Source organism: Citrus clementina, unplaced genomic scaffold (assembly GCF_000493195.1).
Source record: "Citrus clementina cultivar Clemenules unplaced genomic scaffold, Citrus_clementina_v1.0 scaffold_1, whole genome shotgun sequence".
NCBI classification, from domain to species: Eukaryota; Viridiplantae; Streptophyta; class Magnoliopsida; order Sapindales; family Rutaceae; genus Citrus; species Citrus x clementina.
In genome coordinates, this window is record NW_006263303.1 from 8235977 (window position 1) to 8255516 (window position 19540).

A 19540-nucleotide genomic window follows, 5' to 3' on the forward strand; every position below is an offset into this window, starting at 1 on the left:
CATCAAGTTCATCATCCGATTTATCTCCAATTGCCATAAGTGCCAAATTCGACACTTCATGAGATTCCTCCTCATTTGTAGTCTCCTCATACATAACTTCAAGTTTTCTCCAAATTTCATAAGCATTAGAACAATTTGAAACTCTATGAAATTCCTTTTTATCTAAGGCACAAAATAAATCATTCATAGCCTTGGAATTTAAAAACACATTTTTCTTATCGAACTCACTTAAGGCATTCTTCCTAGGAATGAATGAACCATTACAAACTATTTCCTAAATTTCATAGTCTAAGGCTTGTAAAAAGACTCTCATCCTAGTTTTCCAATAAGGATAGTCATTACCATCAAAGAATAGAGGTCTAGTGGTAGATTGGCCTTCCATGAAGGTTGAGCTAATTTGGGTTGCTATAGATCTTTAACTCTAGACAGTTAAGTCTACACAAGAGCACCTCACTCTGATACCAAATGAAATACTAATTAAGCAACCCAAGAGGGGGGGGGGGTGAATTGGGATATTAAAAATTAAGATAAGCAAACCACGCAACAATTCAATCTAATGCTTTAATGGAATCAAAAACAATAAATTCAATCAAGCACAATAATAAAAGAGTGAGGGAAGAGAAAACAAACACAAGAATTTTTTCGTGGTTCAGCAATCCCCGCCTACGTGCACACCTCCAAGCACACCGAGCTTGAGGATTTCACTATCCAAGCCTCCCAAGGCTTCAAACGCTTACAATTGACTTCCAAGGTGTCAATAGACCTTTACAACAAGAGATTATCCCTAATCTCTTAACCTAAGTGTATCCCAACACTTACAATCACTCAAAACAAATATTACAAATGTGTTTTTCCCTCACACAAAATATATGATTACAAATCTATGCTCAATGTGTAAATAAATGAATCAAGAATGAATTTAAAGCTCAATGAATGTTGTATTCTCGATTACAAGCTCAATAATAATGTTGTGATCCACTCTTGTTTGAATTTGATTGAGTTTACCTATAGTTGGAGCTGAAAACTAGCCGTTATTGACTTTCTGCTCACTATCGAATTGTCGTTAACTAGATGTCGGATCGTCGTTTGACTGGTCAATATGACCGTTGGGCTGAATTTTTAAATTGTCGGATCGCCGTTTTCAATATATCGGATCGCCGTTAGTGTCCAGAGGCTAATCTTCAATTCTGTTCTATGTCAGCGAGCCATTATCAAGATGGCGTATCACCGTTTTCTACAGTGACTGCTACAGTGAACTATTTTTATAAAATTATAGTTTAACCCCAAAACTTTATAAAATTATACTATGGCCCAAATAGTCATAAAACTTTACAAATAAGTCCATTTCCAGAGTTTTAAAATTTTTTTCAATTTAGACCATTAATTTAAAATAACTAATTTCATAAAATTATTTTTCCATTAAGTATAAAACATTTATATTATGAAAATAATGATTTATTTAAAATAATTTGAGCTTTTAAAAACTTAATCATTCTTAATCTTGTTTGTTATCATCAAAATCAACATTATGGATACATATATGCTAACAATTTAAAGATAAGATATGTAGTAAGGCTTTCTTTAAGCCAATAGAGAAATTTTTATTATTAGCAAAGAATTGTTACTAATTAGATTATGTAATAATTTATTAATTTATAAAAGCATATTCTTGAGTTGAATTGGTATATTATTTTAGTAGGATAAGTCAAAGATAAATTTCTCATTTCCTTAAAGGAAAGCAGTAAGGAAAGCTAAAAGTAAGATTCTTAGTCTTCTAAAAAAATGGGAGCAAGAGAAGCTAAAAGTAAAGTTCTTGGTCTCATAAAAAAGAGAGCATAAAAGTTAAAGACAAATTCTAGTCTTTTAAGAAATGGTTTATTGTAGAATTACCCTAGAAACCTACTTAAAGTGCAAAAATGAGATTGGACTTGGCATTCAGAATTTATATGATAATTCCCAGATTCCCAATCCCTAGTACTAAGAAACCATGAATCTTTCCATGACCTGCCAAGTGATCTTTTTCGGATGATTAAAGAGGGAAGTTTAGACCAAGTGCATACATAATATCAACCCATAACAGTAACAAGAGCGCCCTTGTTGAAGTTAGGAATGCTCATAAGTTGATAATGCCATTGGAATTGCTAGAATGTGGGACTAGAAAGGTCTTTTTATTTCTAAAGAATGTACAGGCCCATCATAACGCTTTAAATAGATGAGTTGAGTCGAGAAGGAGCATATTGGAAACAACTAATTAAGCATGTATCAAGAAAAAAATGAAAATGAAATCTAACACCACATGTAAAGAAATCTAAGTGTGCAGTAACAACTTCTGGAATAGGACAACTGGGCTATTTATTGTCTTTTGCTTTTTCAAGAGAAATGGAATTGGGTACACCATAGGAGACATGGAGAGATTCAAGTGACATCTCATCCATGTAATTATCTACTTCATTAATGCTCCAATTAGAGTTAGAATAAAAGTGTGTAGGATGAAAGGTAGCAGGAGTAAAATCTTCAACAGACAGTGCCCGATTACTCATGCTAGGATGGTAATCATCATCTTCAACAGAGCATTCACAAATGGTTGGGCCAGAGTAGTCCTTAAAGTCTGAAGACATTACTTGTGTATCAATTGAATATTTCAAGGAAAAAATAGTAAATAAACACTCAATAAAGAGAAATAAAGAGAAGTTGTCTAAATTCAGGAAGGTGAAGGAATGAGTTTGTATATAATTAAGAGAAGTCCAAATGATGGCAAGTATGTAAAGGAAAAGAAATAAACAAATAAAAAATTTTAGCTCTTTTCAATTCCCGTAAATCAACTTCAAAGAGCTAGGGGCGGTGTTTATAACTAGGAATGTGGAAGAATAAAAGTTGAAAATAAGATTTTAGTTAAATAAGTTCATCTACTAGAGAGCTCAGCAGCTGGAAACTTAAATAAGTTAAATAAGCAGCACCATTTTAGGATATAAGTTTAATTAAAAAAGTTAGCCAGTAGTTGAGATCCTATTGTTGGAAGCCTTATTTTGGCCCAGTAAAGTTTTATTCACAGTTATTAAAATACGAAGAAACTAGAAACTCAATTAAAGCTTGAGAAAGAAATAAGTGTTAGAGATATATGTTGACTCCATATAACATTGCTAATTAGGGTGTTCGCAGGTCGAATTTTATAAATTGGACACCAATCCATATCTGATCGACAAATTTTACAGATTATAAATTTTCAATCTAATCCAATTCATGGATTGGTAAAATTAACTTCATATCTAATCCATATGTTTACGGGTCGGATGCAGATTTGACCCAACACATATTCAATCCATCATTTTACAGATTAGTTTGCAAGTTAAAAATTTTTATTTTTGTCAAATCCACGGACTAATTAAATAAAAAATATAATATAGAAATAATTTTACTACTGATCAAATCCAAAATTGAATAAAATTTAGATAATTAATTGTTTAAATAAAATCATAATAATACATTCAAAGTTTCAAAATATAAAAATAGAAAATAAAAAAATCTCATTTGTTTAGATTAATATATAAAAAGGGCAATTATCCACCGACCACCTATTTTTTCGTACTTTTTCAAAAATACACAATTCTTAATTTTTTTTGTTGAACTCCACTCGAAATTATATTATTTTGCACATGTCCACTTCCATCTCCAAACTGTTAAGAGAACTAATAGAATATTGTATAAATGACTTTTTTACTCCTAAATGTAAAAAAGCAATTATCTATCGACCACTTTTTTTTCGTATTTTTTGAAAAATATGCAATTCTTAATTATTATTTTTACTGAACTCCACTTAAAGTTATATTGTTTTGCACCTGTCCACTTATGTCTTCAAACAATGTCGTTGTGAAATGACAATTTTACCTTATGATGTCAGAAAAGTTCTAACAGTGTTATAACAGGAGTGGACCAGTGAAAAAAATATTAACTTTAAGTGGAGAGCTACAAAAAAAAAATAATTTGTGTATTTTTGAAAAAGTTAGAAAAAACAGTAGTCGGTGGATAATTACCCATATAAAAATTAACTATTTAGGAAGCTATATTTATTTACTTGATTATTTTTTATTTTTTATTACTATGGATAAGATATAATGTAGTGTTAACGTAACTATATTTTAACTTACTATTAGTATGTAATAATGTCATATTTACAAGTTTAATTTTTTTAATTAAATAATTTTTTTTACAAATTTATGGATTTTTGTGGATTTATAGAAGTAAATTCATATTCAATTCATTGTCTGCGGATTTTTAGATTTTCAACTAAATCCAATCCACTAATCCACAAATCATATTTTTAATGGATTGGAATTTTACATATCAAACAGATTGAGCGAATCGGATTAGATTCTGAACACCCTATTGCTAATCTTAATGCAGTGGGCTTAAGAATAATAAATTTGAAACAATTTGTATTTATCTATAAACCTTACCTTTGTGTTATTCAACAATCAACAGAGAAGGGGCTACAATGTTAATAAGAAAACACAACCACTGCAATGTTAATAAGAAAACACATCCACGACGTTGAACAACTTTTCCACTAAATCTAATGGTTTGATTACAAAAATAAAGCTGGACACTGAACTAGAATTTTTTTTTTTTTTTAAAGATTACAATCAAATTAACGCTCGAAATGTATTAGAGTAAGTGGTTTAATGATCAATATTTATGGCATCAAATCTAGAGAGTTAGCAAACTAATCCTAGTGATCACATATAGTTAAAAAAAAATTTAAAAAAAAACTGAGCATACATATTTTAAACATCAGTAATTAATTGCTGACAAGTTGATAACAGCACTTGATTCGACCATTATGTAATGTGAGGAAATTGTCCATTTTGGGTCAAATATTGATGTGCCACTTCCCATATCATGGAAACAATTAATCAACGAAAATATTTGCTGACTTATTTGTGGCAATGCATGTATAATTTCTCATATACAATCTTTTCTTAATTCTGGCAGCAACCGAAAATTGTAGCAGTGAAAATGGAAAAGTGATATTATGTAAATAAAAATGAACATAGAATGCTTCAAACAGGAGTGCCAGGCGTTACTGGCAGAAGCTTGCGTTTGCAACGTGCCGGAAGGTTTACAGGTTTTATTACACCTTACAGTTCGTGTATGAACACGTACGCTCTGAGTAGATGCTTATAGCTTTGCATAACAACAAATACCTGATGTGTTATTTCCACCCATTCTTTGAAATGAACATGGATAAGACCATTTTAATTGTCATCATCCCCTCCATTGCTATTTTATTTTTGAATTGCTTGTATGCCCTTGTAGGTTCCTAAAACTACAGGACTGCCGTCATTAATAACTCGCGCATTTATTGAAATCTTAGAAAGGCCGCTCATTATCACTAGAGTTAGGACTTAATTTCAAGTAAATAAAACACTTCATAACACATTTTCAAACTATTATTCCACAGTTGTTGAGAATAATTTCTAACTTATACACTAGACTAATAATATAAATTTGAGGTAATTATTAACTCTTGAGTAAGCTTTAAATATGAGGTAGACTCATAAACTTCTATGGCACATATAAGCTAATTAAAATAATAAAACTCATCGTAAACCACCATCAAAGGTCACCAGCGCCATAAAATTTGATGGACTTTTACCTACCATACTAGTGGCCTTTATGTAATTTCATGAGAAGAGTATACCCTAATGTCAATGAGTCTTAAAGCCCGCGGATTTTAGACTATAAAAAGGAGCCCTAAATACCAACAAAGTATTGGCTCCACTAGCAATGGAGTTCCCTTAAATGGCTTGACTGGGTTTGCTCTCAAGTTCGAGTCGCAGGGAAATCGCCTTTGTTGGGAGAATCTGTGCCTCTCGGCTCGAGCGGGGACTTCTAATCTGGGTTGTGGTACGGACTTAAAGATGTCTCCCACAGTTGGGGCCCTCCCCAAGATACCTAGTGGTCAAAAAAAAAAAAAAAAAAGGAGCCTTAATTGTGTTGAGCTCACCAGTACAGTACCTCTTCTTCTCTTAATATCTTCTTTCTCTAGCCCTTCCTTTTTCTTTTCCCCTTCACTGTCACCATGACAGTGATAGTTCTTGGTACATTGTTCATTTTTTGTTGTCCAAGTCATCTTACTACTATAAAAAATAAAAACATTTACTTGCTTGTTGAATAATATTTTGTATTATTATTTTACTTGCAACATTGTGTTACATGTATGTTCATATTTGACGTTATGCATAATGTTCAGAATGTCGTTTCGATGACTCTTAATCCTTTATCTGCCATTGCTGTGACCAGAACGGAACGAGAGCTCCAATGCCGAAAATGAGACTGCTGTGGACGGCGAGCTTGATGTCCCTAGGAGCAATGCTTTTGGCCACGATTTTAGGTAAAGTGATTTCATTTATCATTGTACCAAGAAACTCTTATTCGGTGTTGTTGATACCTTCACCACTACGTATATCATATTCCATTAACCTCTGCACATTTACAGGGACTTCGAGAAAGAGAGTATGCGAAATGCAATCGTTCAGGAATGCTACAGAAAGAATCACATCTACCAAACCTGTGAATTTGTAAAATTTTCTTCCTTATATATGGATAGAATTTAACTTTTTTATATTTTAAAATTATTATCCAGCAATCAATACGTGAATTTTTACTCAAAAGAAATTGGGATCACACAAGAAGATCTTAATCCACAAATCAGATTCTGTGTTCCATTGTTTCTGTCAGCACTCTCTCAATCTTCAATCTTTATATCATTTTTCTTTTTTTTGTGCAGTATTTTACGTGGCAGTTGATAATATATATATATGAGGAACGTGTAATTAATTAATGTAATGTAATTTCAATTTAATTGACAGGCAAATAAGAAGAAAGAGGAATATGGGAAACTGAACAAGGCAGAAATGAGCATATGGGAATGCTATGAGCTCCTGAAAGACTATGTGGACGAGAGTGACCCGGATCTGGATGAGCCCCAGATCGATCATCTGCTGCAGACTGCTGAGGCCATCAGAAGGGATCATCCTCATGAACATTGGCTCCATCTCACGGCACTCATCCACGGTGATAAACAAATTCACACTGCATTTGCATTTGCATATGTGCCATGTGTTTATAATATTTAATTAATTAATTTCGGAAATTTGACATGTGCCCACGTGGGTATACTAGGAAAAGTCCTGCTACACCCTGCCTTCGGTGAGGAGACTCAGTGGTGTGTTGTCGGTAGGTTTCACTCATCCGGTACTTCATCCTACCTTTTTGGCATGTAATTATAACTGGAAGAATACTAGAGAGATATAGCAGCATTGTTACTGTCAGCACTCTTATAAAAAAATTTCAATCTGAATATCATTGCCTTTATAACCATATGCAAATTTCTCAAGTGACACGTTCCCTCTCGGCTGTGCTTTCGATAACAACATTGTGCATCACCAGGTCATTAAATAATTATTTACCACAAATTATATGAAACCCAAATGGAAATTTAACATAATAGTCATAGTTATGAGAAATTAATTAATATTTATGAAAATTATAACTTATAATTTGCATGCAGTTTTTCAAGGAAAATCCGGACTCTCGGAACCCAGCATTCAACACCAAGCTAGGAATATACTCGGAGAACATTGGACTTGATAACATCACCATGTCATGGGGCCACGATGAATACATGTGCCTGGTATAATATTATCATTTTTTTTTTAAATTCCATCTTCCCATTTTCTCATTAACACTCAATTTATTGACCTATACCCATAAAAGGTGGCAAAGGGCAATAACACAACCCTGCCCCCGGCTGGTCTCTTCATCATCAGGTTCCATTCCTTCTATGGTGAATCCCATTCGTTTAATTCTAAATATTAATTAAGTTCTTGAAAATTAATTAATTAATATTAAGATTAATGACCGTCCTTATATATAACAGCAATGCACCGCCATGGAGCTTATACTTTCCTGATGAACGATGAGGACAAGGAGATGCTCAAGTGGCTCCAAGTTTTCAAGTATAGTCTTCTTATCAAATATTTTACACATTGCACAGAGACATTAAATAAATAGTTGTTTCATTTAACAATATGTATGATATGATAGCAAGTGAAATTTGAGCTACGTGTTGTATATTGTTGTTGATCTGGGGCAGCAAATATGACCTCTACAGCAAGAGCAAGGTTAAGATCAATCAGGAAGAAGTGAAACCATACTATCTCTCCCTCATCAAGAAGGTTAATCTGTATTTTATATACATTGATATGTTAAATTACAATTTTTTTTATTTTTTTCCGATTCATTTTCATATTCCCTTTGCAGTACTTCCCAGAAAAGCTTAAGTGGTGAAAGCAGCAAGCTTTTATCTACACCTAGCATATATAACCAGTGGTGCTCTCTGTTTAGGCTATAAAGCCTGTATTTGCCAGGTGAAATAAAATCCAGGCACCGCCTCATTGTACATTCTGTTAATGCTTATCTTTTTTATTTTGCACAACTAACTTCTCCAACATATATAATGAAAAGTGCTAAAGAGATGAAGAGGGCTAATAGAAATAAAGTAAAATCGGCCAGTTTACCTTATTCTTCAATAAAATAAATAAATTATTCCTGATTTTACCTTGTTTCTGTGTACATTCTGTTAAATTGTTTTTGCTCATACGGATATATGGCTCCTGAGCGCAATCCTGAACTTTCAATTTCACAGTCAATATGTAGCCGCAGAATAGTATTGATTATACAATACCGCACTCATTTCAAATTTACTTTTTGTCTTATAATATTTGGGCCTAGAAAAAGCCCATATAAAATGGCTGAGCCTGAGGTCTGGTCTCTCTTACATCTCACCCACTCTCAATCAGCTGTCACTGGAAAATATAAACCTGTTCATATAATTAATTACTATTCCAAGTTGCTCGGCGGAATCAATACTTGTCTCAAGTTAAGAAAAGATTTAAAGCTAAAAAAAAAAGTTTATATTTGTTTTTCTACCAATTGGTTAAGCAAAAGGTAATCATTGCGCTAAGGAACTCACATCATCTTTTACAGGCTTAATCTTTACGAAGAAGGCACCTTTAGAAAACTTTTAGTCAAAAACTATGGCTTCCAAATCAATTTATTGCTTTTGAATAAATATAAACTACCTGTTTATCCATAAACATTAAACATGGAAAACAATCTTACCTAAAAATCTTTTTTTTTTTTCTCCTTTAATAACTCGTGCGTTACAGCTTGGAGATGACACTCATTTGAACTCACTTCAAACTTTAAATTATGAGTAATGACTTGATTCTGCTACTTGTATTAAAAGAAACTATAAAAATATGGGAATGACAGAATTATCAATAATTTTAATAGTTCTATTACTATTTCATATTATATACATCGTGCTTAGACCCGACAGCTTCAACTAAAATGCCAACTTTTATTTGCTTTTCAAGTTCATATATCATATTTTATTTCACTAGAAAATGACTTCTAATTTTTCTGTCTCTATCACTCTTTACAGTAATTTAATATTCACCAAGTAGTAACCTCGGATAAATTACTATTAAGGGCCAGAATTCCCTCCCGAAAATGCTGAAAATTTTGTTCTTATAAGTCGACAGCTTTGTAAAATAAATGAAGTCATTGTTAAATATGTATCCATCAAACATAAACATATCTTCCTCCCACAGTAAATTATATAATTAAAAACAGCCAAACCTAGAACATAGATAATTCCTAACCTTCTGTAGTGTAAGAAAAATTAATACCCTATTCAATTGACTAGGACATTTATCGGTGGCAGACCTCCTCTGTATCAATATCACTTGCTTTGGTCAATTCAATTTCACGTATTTCTTGTCGAAAAGCTAGATGGGACTTTCAGCAAATAGATTTTAGCAAAATAATTTTTAAATGACAGAGGATTCCTCTGAATAAAGAGAGGATTAGATTAACCAACAACAAGAAATATAGACTCTAATATACTATTTTATTTTGTAGCACATTGAAAATTTTTATTTTTAATATTTTAATTTGGTCCTCACATTTCAAATCAAGTAGCATGTTTTTATTTTTTTTAATTTCTTTCAAAAGAAAGCAAAATTTTCAATAATCTAATTTAGCGAATAATAACATGATTTCTGTTGGAAATGATTCCAATCATGAAACTGGTTCAATGCACTCCATGGACAGTGGCCAGCCTTATGGAGCGCGTTGAATTCCAACATGACTAGATCTTTGCATTTGTCTTGAATCCCTTAAACAATCCAAAAGATTTTTGTTCTGCTTTTGTTAGTAAAGTGACAAAGAGCGAATGCAATCTGAAAATTTATTTTAATTACTCTATCTATCAAAGTTTTGTCTCATAAGGAGATGATGATTTGGGTTGTTTTTGATTTTTCTTAATACAAAAAATACTTCGAAATAGTTTAAGAGTAAACTGTGTTCGTTTAGGGTACATTCATCAGTGCTATACTTCAGTCTAATTTTAAAAACACAATTACGAGTGTTTTCAAAATGACATTGTAAATCTTATATTTAGAGGCATCTGTGAAAAGAAATAATACAGTAGTACATCAATAATAAGTTCAATGGTTTTTGTCAATCCCGAATTAGAGCCAAACGTAATAAATTAATAATTTGACAAATTTATGAGAATATAAATTTTTTAAAATCCAATTACCCTATAAGACCCATTTTCTATATAAATTAATAATTACGTAAAATTGAAACTAAATCCACACGATATGTCATGTGGCTTTTGTAAATATGTTCTCAGTATTGTTTGTTACTTCTTAAAAGTGATTTGGAATTGGATCTCACCTCGAACTCTTTTGATAATTGTGAAATTCTAGTTTGCATTATCGTTTTGCAACAAATGTGAGATAAACACCAAATGTCACCTCTAATATAGAAAGATAAAAACTCTTCAATAATTTAACTACTACAACTATAAGACAAATAACCACTTTTCAAGTAAAATATATTAAATACTAAATCAAGATAAATAAATATTATAAAAGTGACCGCATTTTTTAAAAATAAATAATTTCTTCATAAATTAATAATTTATTAATCTATCGATATATTAACATTCACTAAATAATAGATTTTTCATAGTCCCAATACTACTAATTTATAAGGTTTTATTGTATTTCTTAAATCACACCATTAAGTACACCAAAGAATCAACGGCATCTATGAATACTAGGAAGATAGTCAATTCCCCCCTAATAAAATTAATATCTAACATTTACCCCATACTATTTTCATAATATCTAACAACCCCCTAAGAGTAAAAAATTTAAAAGAAAAGACATATAAATAGGTCATTTACTTGATATTTGCTCTTAAAAATATAAAACAAACATTTATTATAAGAAAACAGTTTAAAAAATGCACTATTGCAATCTATGTGAAAAGCAAATAGGTATTTAAGGTTCAAATAGATTTTTCAAATTTGTTATTTATTATTTTTATTAATATCATTTTAGTCTATAAATATTAAAAAATATTAGTACAAATAAAAAAAAGAATACTGAATAGATTAGAATAAATAAAATTAAATTAAAATTTTTCTTATTTTTAATAGTTAATATTTTCTAATTTTAATTTCAATTGATTTGATTTAGCTAATGTATATGAAATATGAATAAAAATATATTTAGAAATAAGAATAATACTGTAAAATTATAATGTTAGGAAAGTTATCGGATATTATAAAACTAGTAAGAGTAAGTGGAAGATATTAATTTTAGTAGGGAGAAAATGATATTCTCCCGAATATTATTGTTGATAAAAAAATCTATTTATAAAATATAACCGTCAATTTAGTTAAAACTATTTTATTTGGTCTTTATTTATTAAATTGAAGGGATGATCTTTGGGAATTTTTTTTAATAAGTTGTTTTTTTTTCAATAATTTAGAGAATATCTTAAAAATTATAATTAGATGAGGAATAAACCGAAATTAACCCTTTTATTAAATGTCAAGTCTTGTATAAGTGCACAAATGGCAAGGCCATGTCTCCGTTCATTAGCAAACAAATATAATGCGGTAACTACAGAATCACCAAGTAAGAAGAGGACAATAGAGCTTAATTTGATGAGGACGTGTTGGGAAATACCGGGAAGATGATAAATTGGTGAATGGGACCGAGAGTCTTGGACTACATTAATTGATACGGAAATGCGATTTTAATGGGCGTCCACGTATAGGACTGTTCATATTCATAATACAAACAAAATGGCCTTGCACAAAATTTTTTTATGAGACCTCCTGCTTCGACACTTAAGGAAATATGAAAAAAAAAACTCATAATTTAATTAATTTTAAACTATATCTTAAATATCAACAGTGAAGAAAGTAATAGGAAATTTAAAAAATAAAAATAGTGTAAAAGATATCTTTTTTTTATTTTCTTTGAAACTATTATTTCAAGAAATTATTTTTTTACTAAAAAATAAAATGATAAATATAATAATTTTCTTTTTAAAGAAGAATGTAAGAAATTTTATAATGTTAAATAATTAGATTTTTTAAAGCATATAGTTAAAGAATTTAATATTTTTCTTGAAAATTTTAATAATGATTTAGCAGTTATACAATATCATTAATTTTATGATAGTTATTAATTAAAGAAATGTCTAAAAAAATAGATTTTCATAATATAAGTATCCGAAAAAATCTATTAATTTGAATATATCAAAAAAATTCTTAAAAAATAATTTTTTTACTATATGAGAGTTAAAAAACCAAAATAACGTTTTAAACGACCGTTTAATTCAACTATACTTAAAGCCGGCCCTAACAAAACCATTATCATCCAATGTACGATTTAAGCAAATTAACACAAGCTACATGTGAACAACGAAGGACCAAATTAAAGTCGGATAAGATAGAATCTGAAATTGAGATCTTTCTTTGTAATAATAACTGGATTGACATTTCCAATCAAGAGGTCGGCCCACCACCCCAAATTTTTTTTATATTATATTATTTGAGGGTTAAAGAAAATATCATAGCTACTGTAAAAGACATGCGGCTGAAATTTCGTTGAGGCCCCGCACCTGATATCAAAATATTGTATAATTTTGTGTTCCCTTCTCTACATTTCATGATCTCAGATACTTTGTTTGATTTTGCATCACGCTTTTGGTCTTAGCTTAAAAAAGTCGCCGTCACTTCGTTTTTACTTTCACTTTTAATTATAGTTAAATGGCAAAAAGCCCCTATGTAATTGATTATACACTTTTATAGTGACCACTCGAGTGTTATTTTTAACTGCTACACTAGTAGTTTCATCTCCCCACTGGTTGATCTATTGTAAAGATAATTAGAAAATATAGAAGTGTATTATCAATTACGCTTTTACGGACCAATAACACTTAAACAGTTCCCTTTAAGAACAAATCTGTTAATAAAATACAATACACGGCAATTCAAATTTCTCCCCTTATTATAAGAAAAAGATTTTTGGTATCCCAACGAATGACTTTCATAACTATTTTAACAATATAGGAATTAAATCAAAAGGATAATTATTTACCGATCACCTATTTTTTCAAATTTTTTTAAAAATATACATATCTTCTTTTTTTTGGCTGATTTCCAGTTGAAATTATAAAATATATCATTTTTCTACTGCCGTCTAAACTCCGTGAGAGAAGTTAACAAAATATTAATAAAATAATTATTTTATTCCCTTAATATAAAATTACTATTTCACCCTAACTAAATAAAAGAAAATAAATTACTTCAATTTTTCTTTATAATTTAGACATTAGATAATAAGTTAAACAAAATAATTTAGAATATTTTTGCCTTTTTTTTCCTCTTTCTATTGCATTTAAACGACGTTGATCTTTTTTTTTTTTTTTGAAAAGAAACTTCCATTAAACCGAAGAAAAAAATAAATACAGCAATTGTGAAGGGTAAGAACCCATCCAAACAACATTTTCACATTTCTCTAATGCTAACTTAGCTAGAGAGTGGGCAATGGCATTACAAGATCTATGAGTATAATTAATGCTAACTAGATCAAATGTCCTCATTAAGTTTTGAATCTCCGAAATTATCCAAAAGATCTCAGAATTGCCGCCTTGCTTGTTGTTTACTAAATTGACTACGCTTTGAGCGTCTGATTCAACAATTAAAGCCTTTGTACTTGCATTCCTAGCAATCTGTAAACCCCATTCCAAGGCTTCTGCTTCAGCAAAGGAAACATCTCCATGAAATTTCGAAATCTTAATTGCAGCTGCTATAACATTCCCCCGATCATCTCGGATTATAGCTCCCAGCCCTGCAAGGTGCTTTTCTGAGCTTGTAGCAGCATCCACATTGACTTTAACAAAGCCACTTTGGGGGGGATTCCAAACCTGCTGAGCTTGCACCTGCTGACTTTCCATTCGAGCTTGCTCTGGTTTTTGAATTCTTTTGTAAGCCTCCATTACTGCTTCAGCTTTAGCAACCAGAGCCTGGGGGTTCTCTCTTTTTCCTTTAAAAAGCATCTCATTTCTTGCATTCCACACCATCCAACAGATCATAACCGTTAATTCTAAATTGGCTTAGTTTCTTCTTCTGCACATTTCATGCAGCAAACTCAAAAAATCTTGCCCAGCAGTTTGCATGATGTCATTCTCTAATAGAGTGAGTTTCCAGATTTTCCTTGCAGCTTTACACTCTACCAATGCATGAAAAACATTCTCCACTCCAAGCTTGCGTACTTGGCAGGTAGGCTCTTGGATGATTTTTCTCTTCCACAAATTTTCAGCAGAGGGGAGAATATTCTTGGCTGCCCTCCAAGCAAAAATTCTGATTTTCTCAGGTAAAGCAAGAGTCCATATGATATTCCATTGGTTTTTTCCTGACATTGAACTTAAAGGCATGGCTGGAAATTTAAGACTAAGGGCTGTTTGATAACCACTCTTGACCGAGTAGAGACCTTTCTTGTCATAATGCCATATGATTGTATCTTCTTTTGGGCTTCTCGGCAAAGGGATTTCAACAATTTTATCAGCATCCATTCTATTGAAATGCCTGTATATTTGGCTCTCATCCCACTGGTTTTCTTCATTTATCAGCTCAGCAACCAATGTATCTTCTGGCAAAGATGGCCTAACAATTGGCTTAAAAGTTGACGGCTTCGGGATCCAGTTATCTTTGTGAATTTGGATTTTTTGGCCATCTCCAATCCTCCATATGATGGTGTGGACCAGAACCGAGAATCTGCCTTCCCCAAAGGATGCTTCTCCAAACATATGATGGTGTGGACCCGAGCTTAGCCTTCATGAAATCTTTATTTTGGAAATACCTAGCTTGTAGAACCTTTGCCACTAGTGAATCCGGGAATTGTAAAATCCTCCACCCTTGCTTAGCCACTAGAGCTTGGTTAAAACTTGAAAAGTCTCGGAAGCCCATCCTTCCTTTACATTTGGCCTGACTCAGCTTCTCCCACTTCGACCAGTGGATGCTTCTTTTGTCGCTCTTTGATCCCCACCAAAAATTAGCTACAGTTTTTTGGATATCATTGCAAACACCCATTGGGATCTTGAATACACTCATGGCATAAGCTGGAATGGCTTGCGCTGCAGCTTTGATTAAAATTTCTTTGCCCCCACATGAGAAGAATTTGTGCTGCCAGCTGGATATTTTGTTGAAGACTTTCAGCTTGATGTCATTAAAGAAGTTGCTCCTTTTTCTTCCTATCATAGCTGGTAGTCCTAGAGACTTCTCGTGCCTTGAGACAATGTTGAGCTGAAAAATCTGTCCAATTGCAGTGGCTCGATCATGCTGGACATTGCCACTCAAGAACAAAGATGATTTCTCATAGTTAAAAATTTGCCCGGAAGCTGCAGAGTAGCAATCAAGAAGCTTTTTCAGGTTCCCGCAATCAGCCATTGAAGCTCGGCTGAATATAAGACTATCATCAGCGAACAAAAGATGGGAAATGTTCAACTCCTTTCCAAAAGACAGCCCATGGATGAGTTTCTGTTGTTCGGCCTGCAGCAACAAAGAAGAAAATGCCTCTGCACAAGTAATAAACAAGTAAGGGGACAGGGGGCACCCTTGCCGTAAGCCTCTCTGGGGCTTTATTAAGCCTCTGACCGAGCCATTTATAATCAAAGAGAAAGAAACAGAGCTTATACACTTCATGACCAAGCTAATCCAGTTTTGAGAAAACCCCATACATTTCATAGTTTGTTCAATAAAGCTCCATTCCAATCTGTCGTAAGCTTTACTAACATCAAGTTTCAAGGCCACTAACCCATTTTTTTTCCCTTTGCAGTGCCTTATTTTATGTAGACATTCATATCCTACAATAACATTGTCGGTTATCAATCTATCAGGAATAAAGGCACTTTGCATTGGAGAGATGATTTGGTGCAGAATTTGTTTGAATCTGTTGGCAACTGACTTAGCCACTATACTATAGATAACGTTGCAAAGGCTAATAGGCCTAAAGTCTGTAACTTTTCTAGGCTTCCCCTTTTTAGGAATCAGGGCTATGTAAGTATAATTAAGGGGGGCTAGTGTACCTTGATTGTTTAAGATATGAAGACAGGTAGTAAGAACTCCCTCTTTGACCTCATTCTAGTGCTTTTGGTAGAAAGCTGCTGGCAGCCCATCGGGCCCCGGCGCCTTGGTTGGGCACATTTGATTTAAGGCTTCAGTCACTTCCTCTACTGTAAAAGGATTCTCTAACAACTCATTCATGTCCTCGGATACTCTCGGGGTGACACCTTTTAGAGCTGCTTCCATCTGGTTTTGGCTCGGCTTGGTTGTTGTAAATAGCTTTGTGAAATAGTTGTAGAATTCAGCCTCCACATCTTTGGCTTTCTTTATCCAATCCCCTGAGCTATTTTCAATCCCCCAAATTTGATTCTTTTTCTTTCTATTCAACGCTTTCAGATGGAAGAACTTTGTGTTCTTGTCCCCTTCCTTAAGCCAATCTGCTCTTGAGCGTTGCTTCCAGTAGATCTCCTCATCAATGATGATATTTTGAATCTGATTTTCCACAATTTTAATCTCTTCTCCAGATTCGTACTGCACCCCTCTCTGCTTCCATTCTTGAAGTTGCTTTTGTAACTCCTCCAGCTGCTTTTCCCTTCCCATGAATTCCCTCTTGCTCCAGTTCAAAAGCCTAGCCATCGATTCTTTAGCAATCTTTCGAAACGAATAAACCGGATTGCCACTCTGCCAATTACCATTCACGCTCCATTCCTCGCTAACTATCTCCTTACAAGCCTCATACGGGCTCCACATGTCCTCGTAATGAATTCGTGAGGATTGTCTCCTACTTGCAGCCATTTCCTCTCCCTTCTCTTGAACCACCATCAGCACTGGACAATGGTCTGAGGTCCATGTGTTCAGGTTGATTGCTGCATCACTGACAAAATTATCACTCCAGGCTCTATTGCATACAAAACGGTCCAGCCTTTCCTCTATAAATCTCTGCCCAAACCTCCCATTACTCCAAGTAAAAGGGTACCCCTTATACCCTACATCTGCTAATTCACAATCTCTCAATGCCTGCCTGAAGCTATTAATTGAGTTGACATTTCTCTCATTGCCTCCGCTCTTCTCATAGGGATGCAGAATTTCATTGAAGTCTCCAAAACATAACCAAGGACTCGGAGACAAACCTACCAACCTTCTCAAGAGTGTCCATGTATGCTGTTTCTGTCCCATTTCCGGATGCCCGTACACCCCTGTGCATCTCATTTGCCTCCCATTGGCCATCTGAACTTCAGCATCTATGTGATGCTTGCTGAACGATTTAATTTGCACACAAGTTTCTTCATTCCAGAGCAAAGCTAAACCCCCTCCCCTTCCACTACAGCTCACGGCAAAACAATTATCAAATTTCAATTTTTTCCCAATCACGTTCATTTGCTTGGTTGACAGCTTGGTTTCACACAAAAAAACCAGCTGAGAACCATGCATATGGAGGATTTTTTTAAGTGCTAGAAACGCTCGGGGATTCCCCAAACCCCGAACGTTCCATGAGATGATCTTCATGGTTTTCGGCGGGGTTGGCTTCCAGCCTCCGCCGATATCTCTGCTATGGTTGAATCCGTGTCCACCATATTTTCCAACATCAATGGTTCCCAGCTCAACTTATTTTTTGCCACTGGAGAATGGTGCCCCTGCATCTTTGTTTCTGCTCAAACGACGTTGATCTTTACTAAGTGAAAATGATAATTTTACTCCAATGATATCAGTAAAGTTATAACAATATGCAAACAAAAAAATGAAAAAATGTAAAAAAAATGAAACTTCATGTAAAAATCAGTAAAAATATATATATGTGTATTTTAAAAAATAAAAAATAAAAAATAAATGATCGGTGAATAATTTTTTAAATTAAAATTATATTTTAAAATTACAGCATCACTAATTGGTGGACCTCATGAACTGGGAAAAATATTTATTTCAAGATTTTTGCCGCGTGCAACCTATCTTGTACACAAATACCCTACACATAGAGCGACCCGACGTAGTTCAAATACATCACAATAATTTATTCCCACACCACCTTTCATTCACTCACACATGAAAAGTCAAGCAGATCTTCCAAATCCCAGTAATGTTGACGTCTCCATCTACATAGACCTGTTACTTTCACGTCTCCACGGGATTGTTACTTTCACCTGCAGTGTTCATACCAAGCTGACCCTTTAAGTTTGATTGGATAGATCATATGCCACCAAAGTCATCAGGATTGAATCAAGATTTCTTGTTAGGTCTTGGCGTAAGCAAGACTTTCATGACCCTGAACAGTAAATAAACAAGTTATAATCTTTATATATATCCATGGTAGCTTTCGTTTTCAGTCACTTCGATCCATCCACTTTGAAAATATTTCAAAGAATTATTGCGACATCCTCCACTTGAGAGAGTACTTTGTTTGAGGCCTTTGAAGGTCATTTGAGCGAGAGATGTCTTTATTTATGTAACTGTTCGCGTCACTTTTACGAGTTCTTCCTGAGGTCCAGATATAAATTCTTTTTTTTTTTAAATACGGATATGATATTTTACAAAATAATTTTCACCTTTATGTATATTGGATAATTTGTGTTTTTGCCATTCAAAAATGAAAATATCGAACCTACTAAAAGGTTCTGACGCTAGGTGTCATGCAATAATATACGAGGTGTAGTTGAAATGAATATATTCAAGATACATAAAAATTAAATATGATTAATCAGATTGTAGGTCAACTACAGAACTCTGGTTTAGATTAATTAACTGAGAAATTATTATCTCAAATTCACGCAAACTTATAGGGTTAATTTTTTTTTTACCAATTAAATTATTAATGAAGAAAAGAATTAATTGTTTCTCTCTCTAGTTGGAGCAAGTTAATTAGTCTCATAATACGTCCTATTTTAGTAATATATCCAAGGAGGGTTGCAAGTTCAGAGGCTAATTAAAGGCCTTGCTCGATATTCTAACTCAAATCATCCTTGTTTTATTGACTTTCACGTGAAGGGCGGCTTGCTGCAAGTTCCCATATTATACCTTGCATGCATGCCAATGCTTGGAAACACC

General features: G+C 33.1%; 2 protein-coding genes across 2 annotated transcripts; one reads left to right on the forward strand and one right to left on the reverse strand.

Moving 5' to 3' along the window:
• The first annotated feature begins 5052 nt into the window (after positions 1-5052).
• LOC18056155 (inositol oxygenase 1) lies at positions 5053-8349 on the forward strand. Its single transcript, XM_024177714.1, has 11 exons — positions 5053-5122; positions 6301-6391; positions 6497-6578; positions 6870-7077; positions 7180-7240; positions 7398-7449; positions 7571-7693; positions 7777-7846; positions 7940-8018; positions 8156-8237; positions 8323-8349. Exons 1-11 carry the CDS (start codon positions 5053-5055, stop codon positions 8347-8349), a joined length of 945 nt encoding a protein of 314 aa, XP_024033482.1.
• A 5532-nt stretch (positions 8350-13881) lies between these two features.
• LOC112095606 lies at positions 13882-16174 on the reverse strand. The gene is made up of 3 exons (XM_024177715.1): positions 15300-16174; positions 14603-15214; positions 13882-14503 (listed from the first exon to the last, which is right to left on the reverse strand). Exons 1-3 carry the CDS (start codon positions 16172-16174, stop codon positions 13882-13884), a joined length of 2109 nt encoding a protein of 702 aa, XP_024033483.1.
• Between the last annotated feature and the right edge of the window lie 3366 nt (positions 16175-19540).

Coding starts and splice junctions, on each gene's coding strand:
- LOC18056155 (XM_024177714.1), top strand. CDS start 5,053: ATGCTTCAAACAGGAGTGCCAGGCGTTACTGGCAGAAGCTTGCGTTTG. Junction 7,450..7,570: donor ACAACATTGTGCATCACCAG/GTCATTAAATAA, acceptor ATTTGCATGCAG/TTTTTCAAGGAAAATCCGGA. Junction 8,238..8,322: donor ATCTCTCCCTCATCAAGAAG/GTTAATCTGTAT, acceptor TTCCCTTTGCAG/TACTTCCCAGAAAAGCTTAA.
- LOC112095606 (XM_024177715.1), bottom strand. CDS start 16,174: ATGGGGTTTTCTCAAAACTGGATTAGCTTGGTCATGAAGTGTATAAGC. Junction 15,215..15,299: donor GCAAAGGTTCTACAAGCTAG/GTATTTCCAAAA, acceptor TGGGGAAGGCAG/ATTCTCGGTTCTGGTCCACA. Junction 14,504..14,602: donor GACATCATGCAAACTGCTGG/GCAAGATTTTTT, acceptor GTGGAATGCAAG/AAATGAGATGCTTTTTAAAG.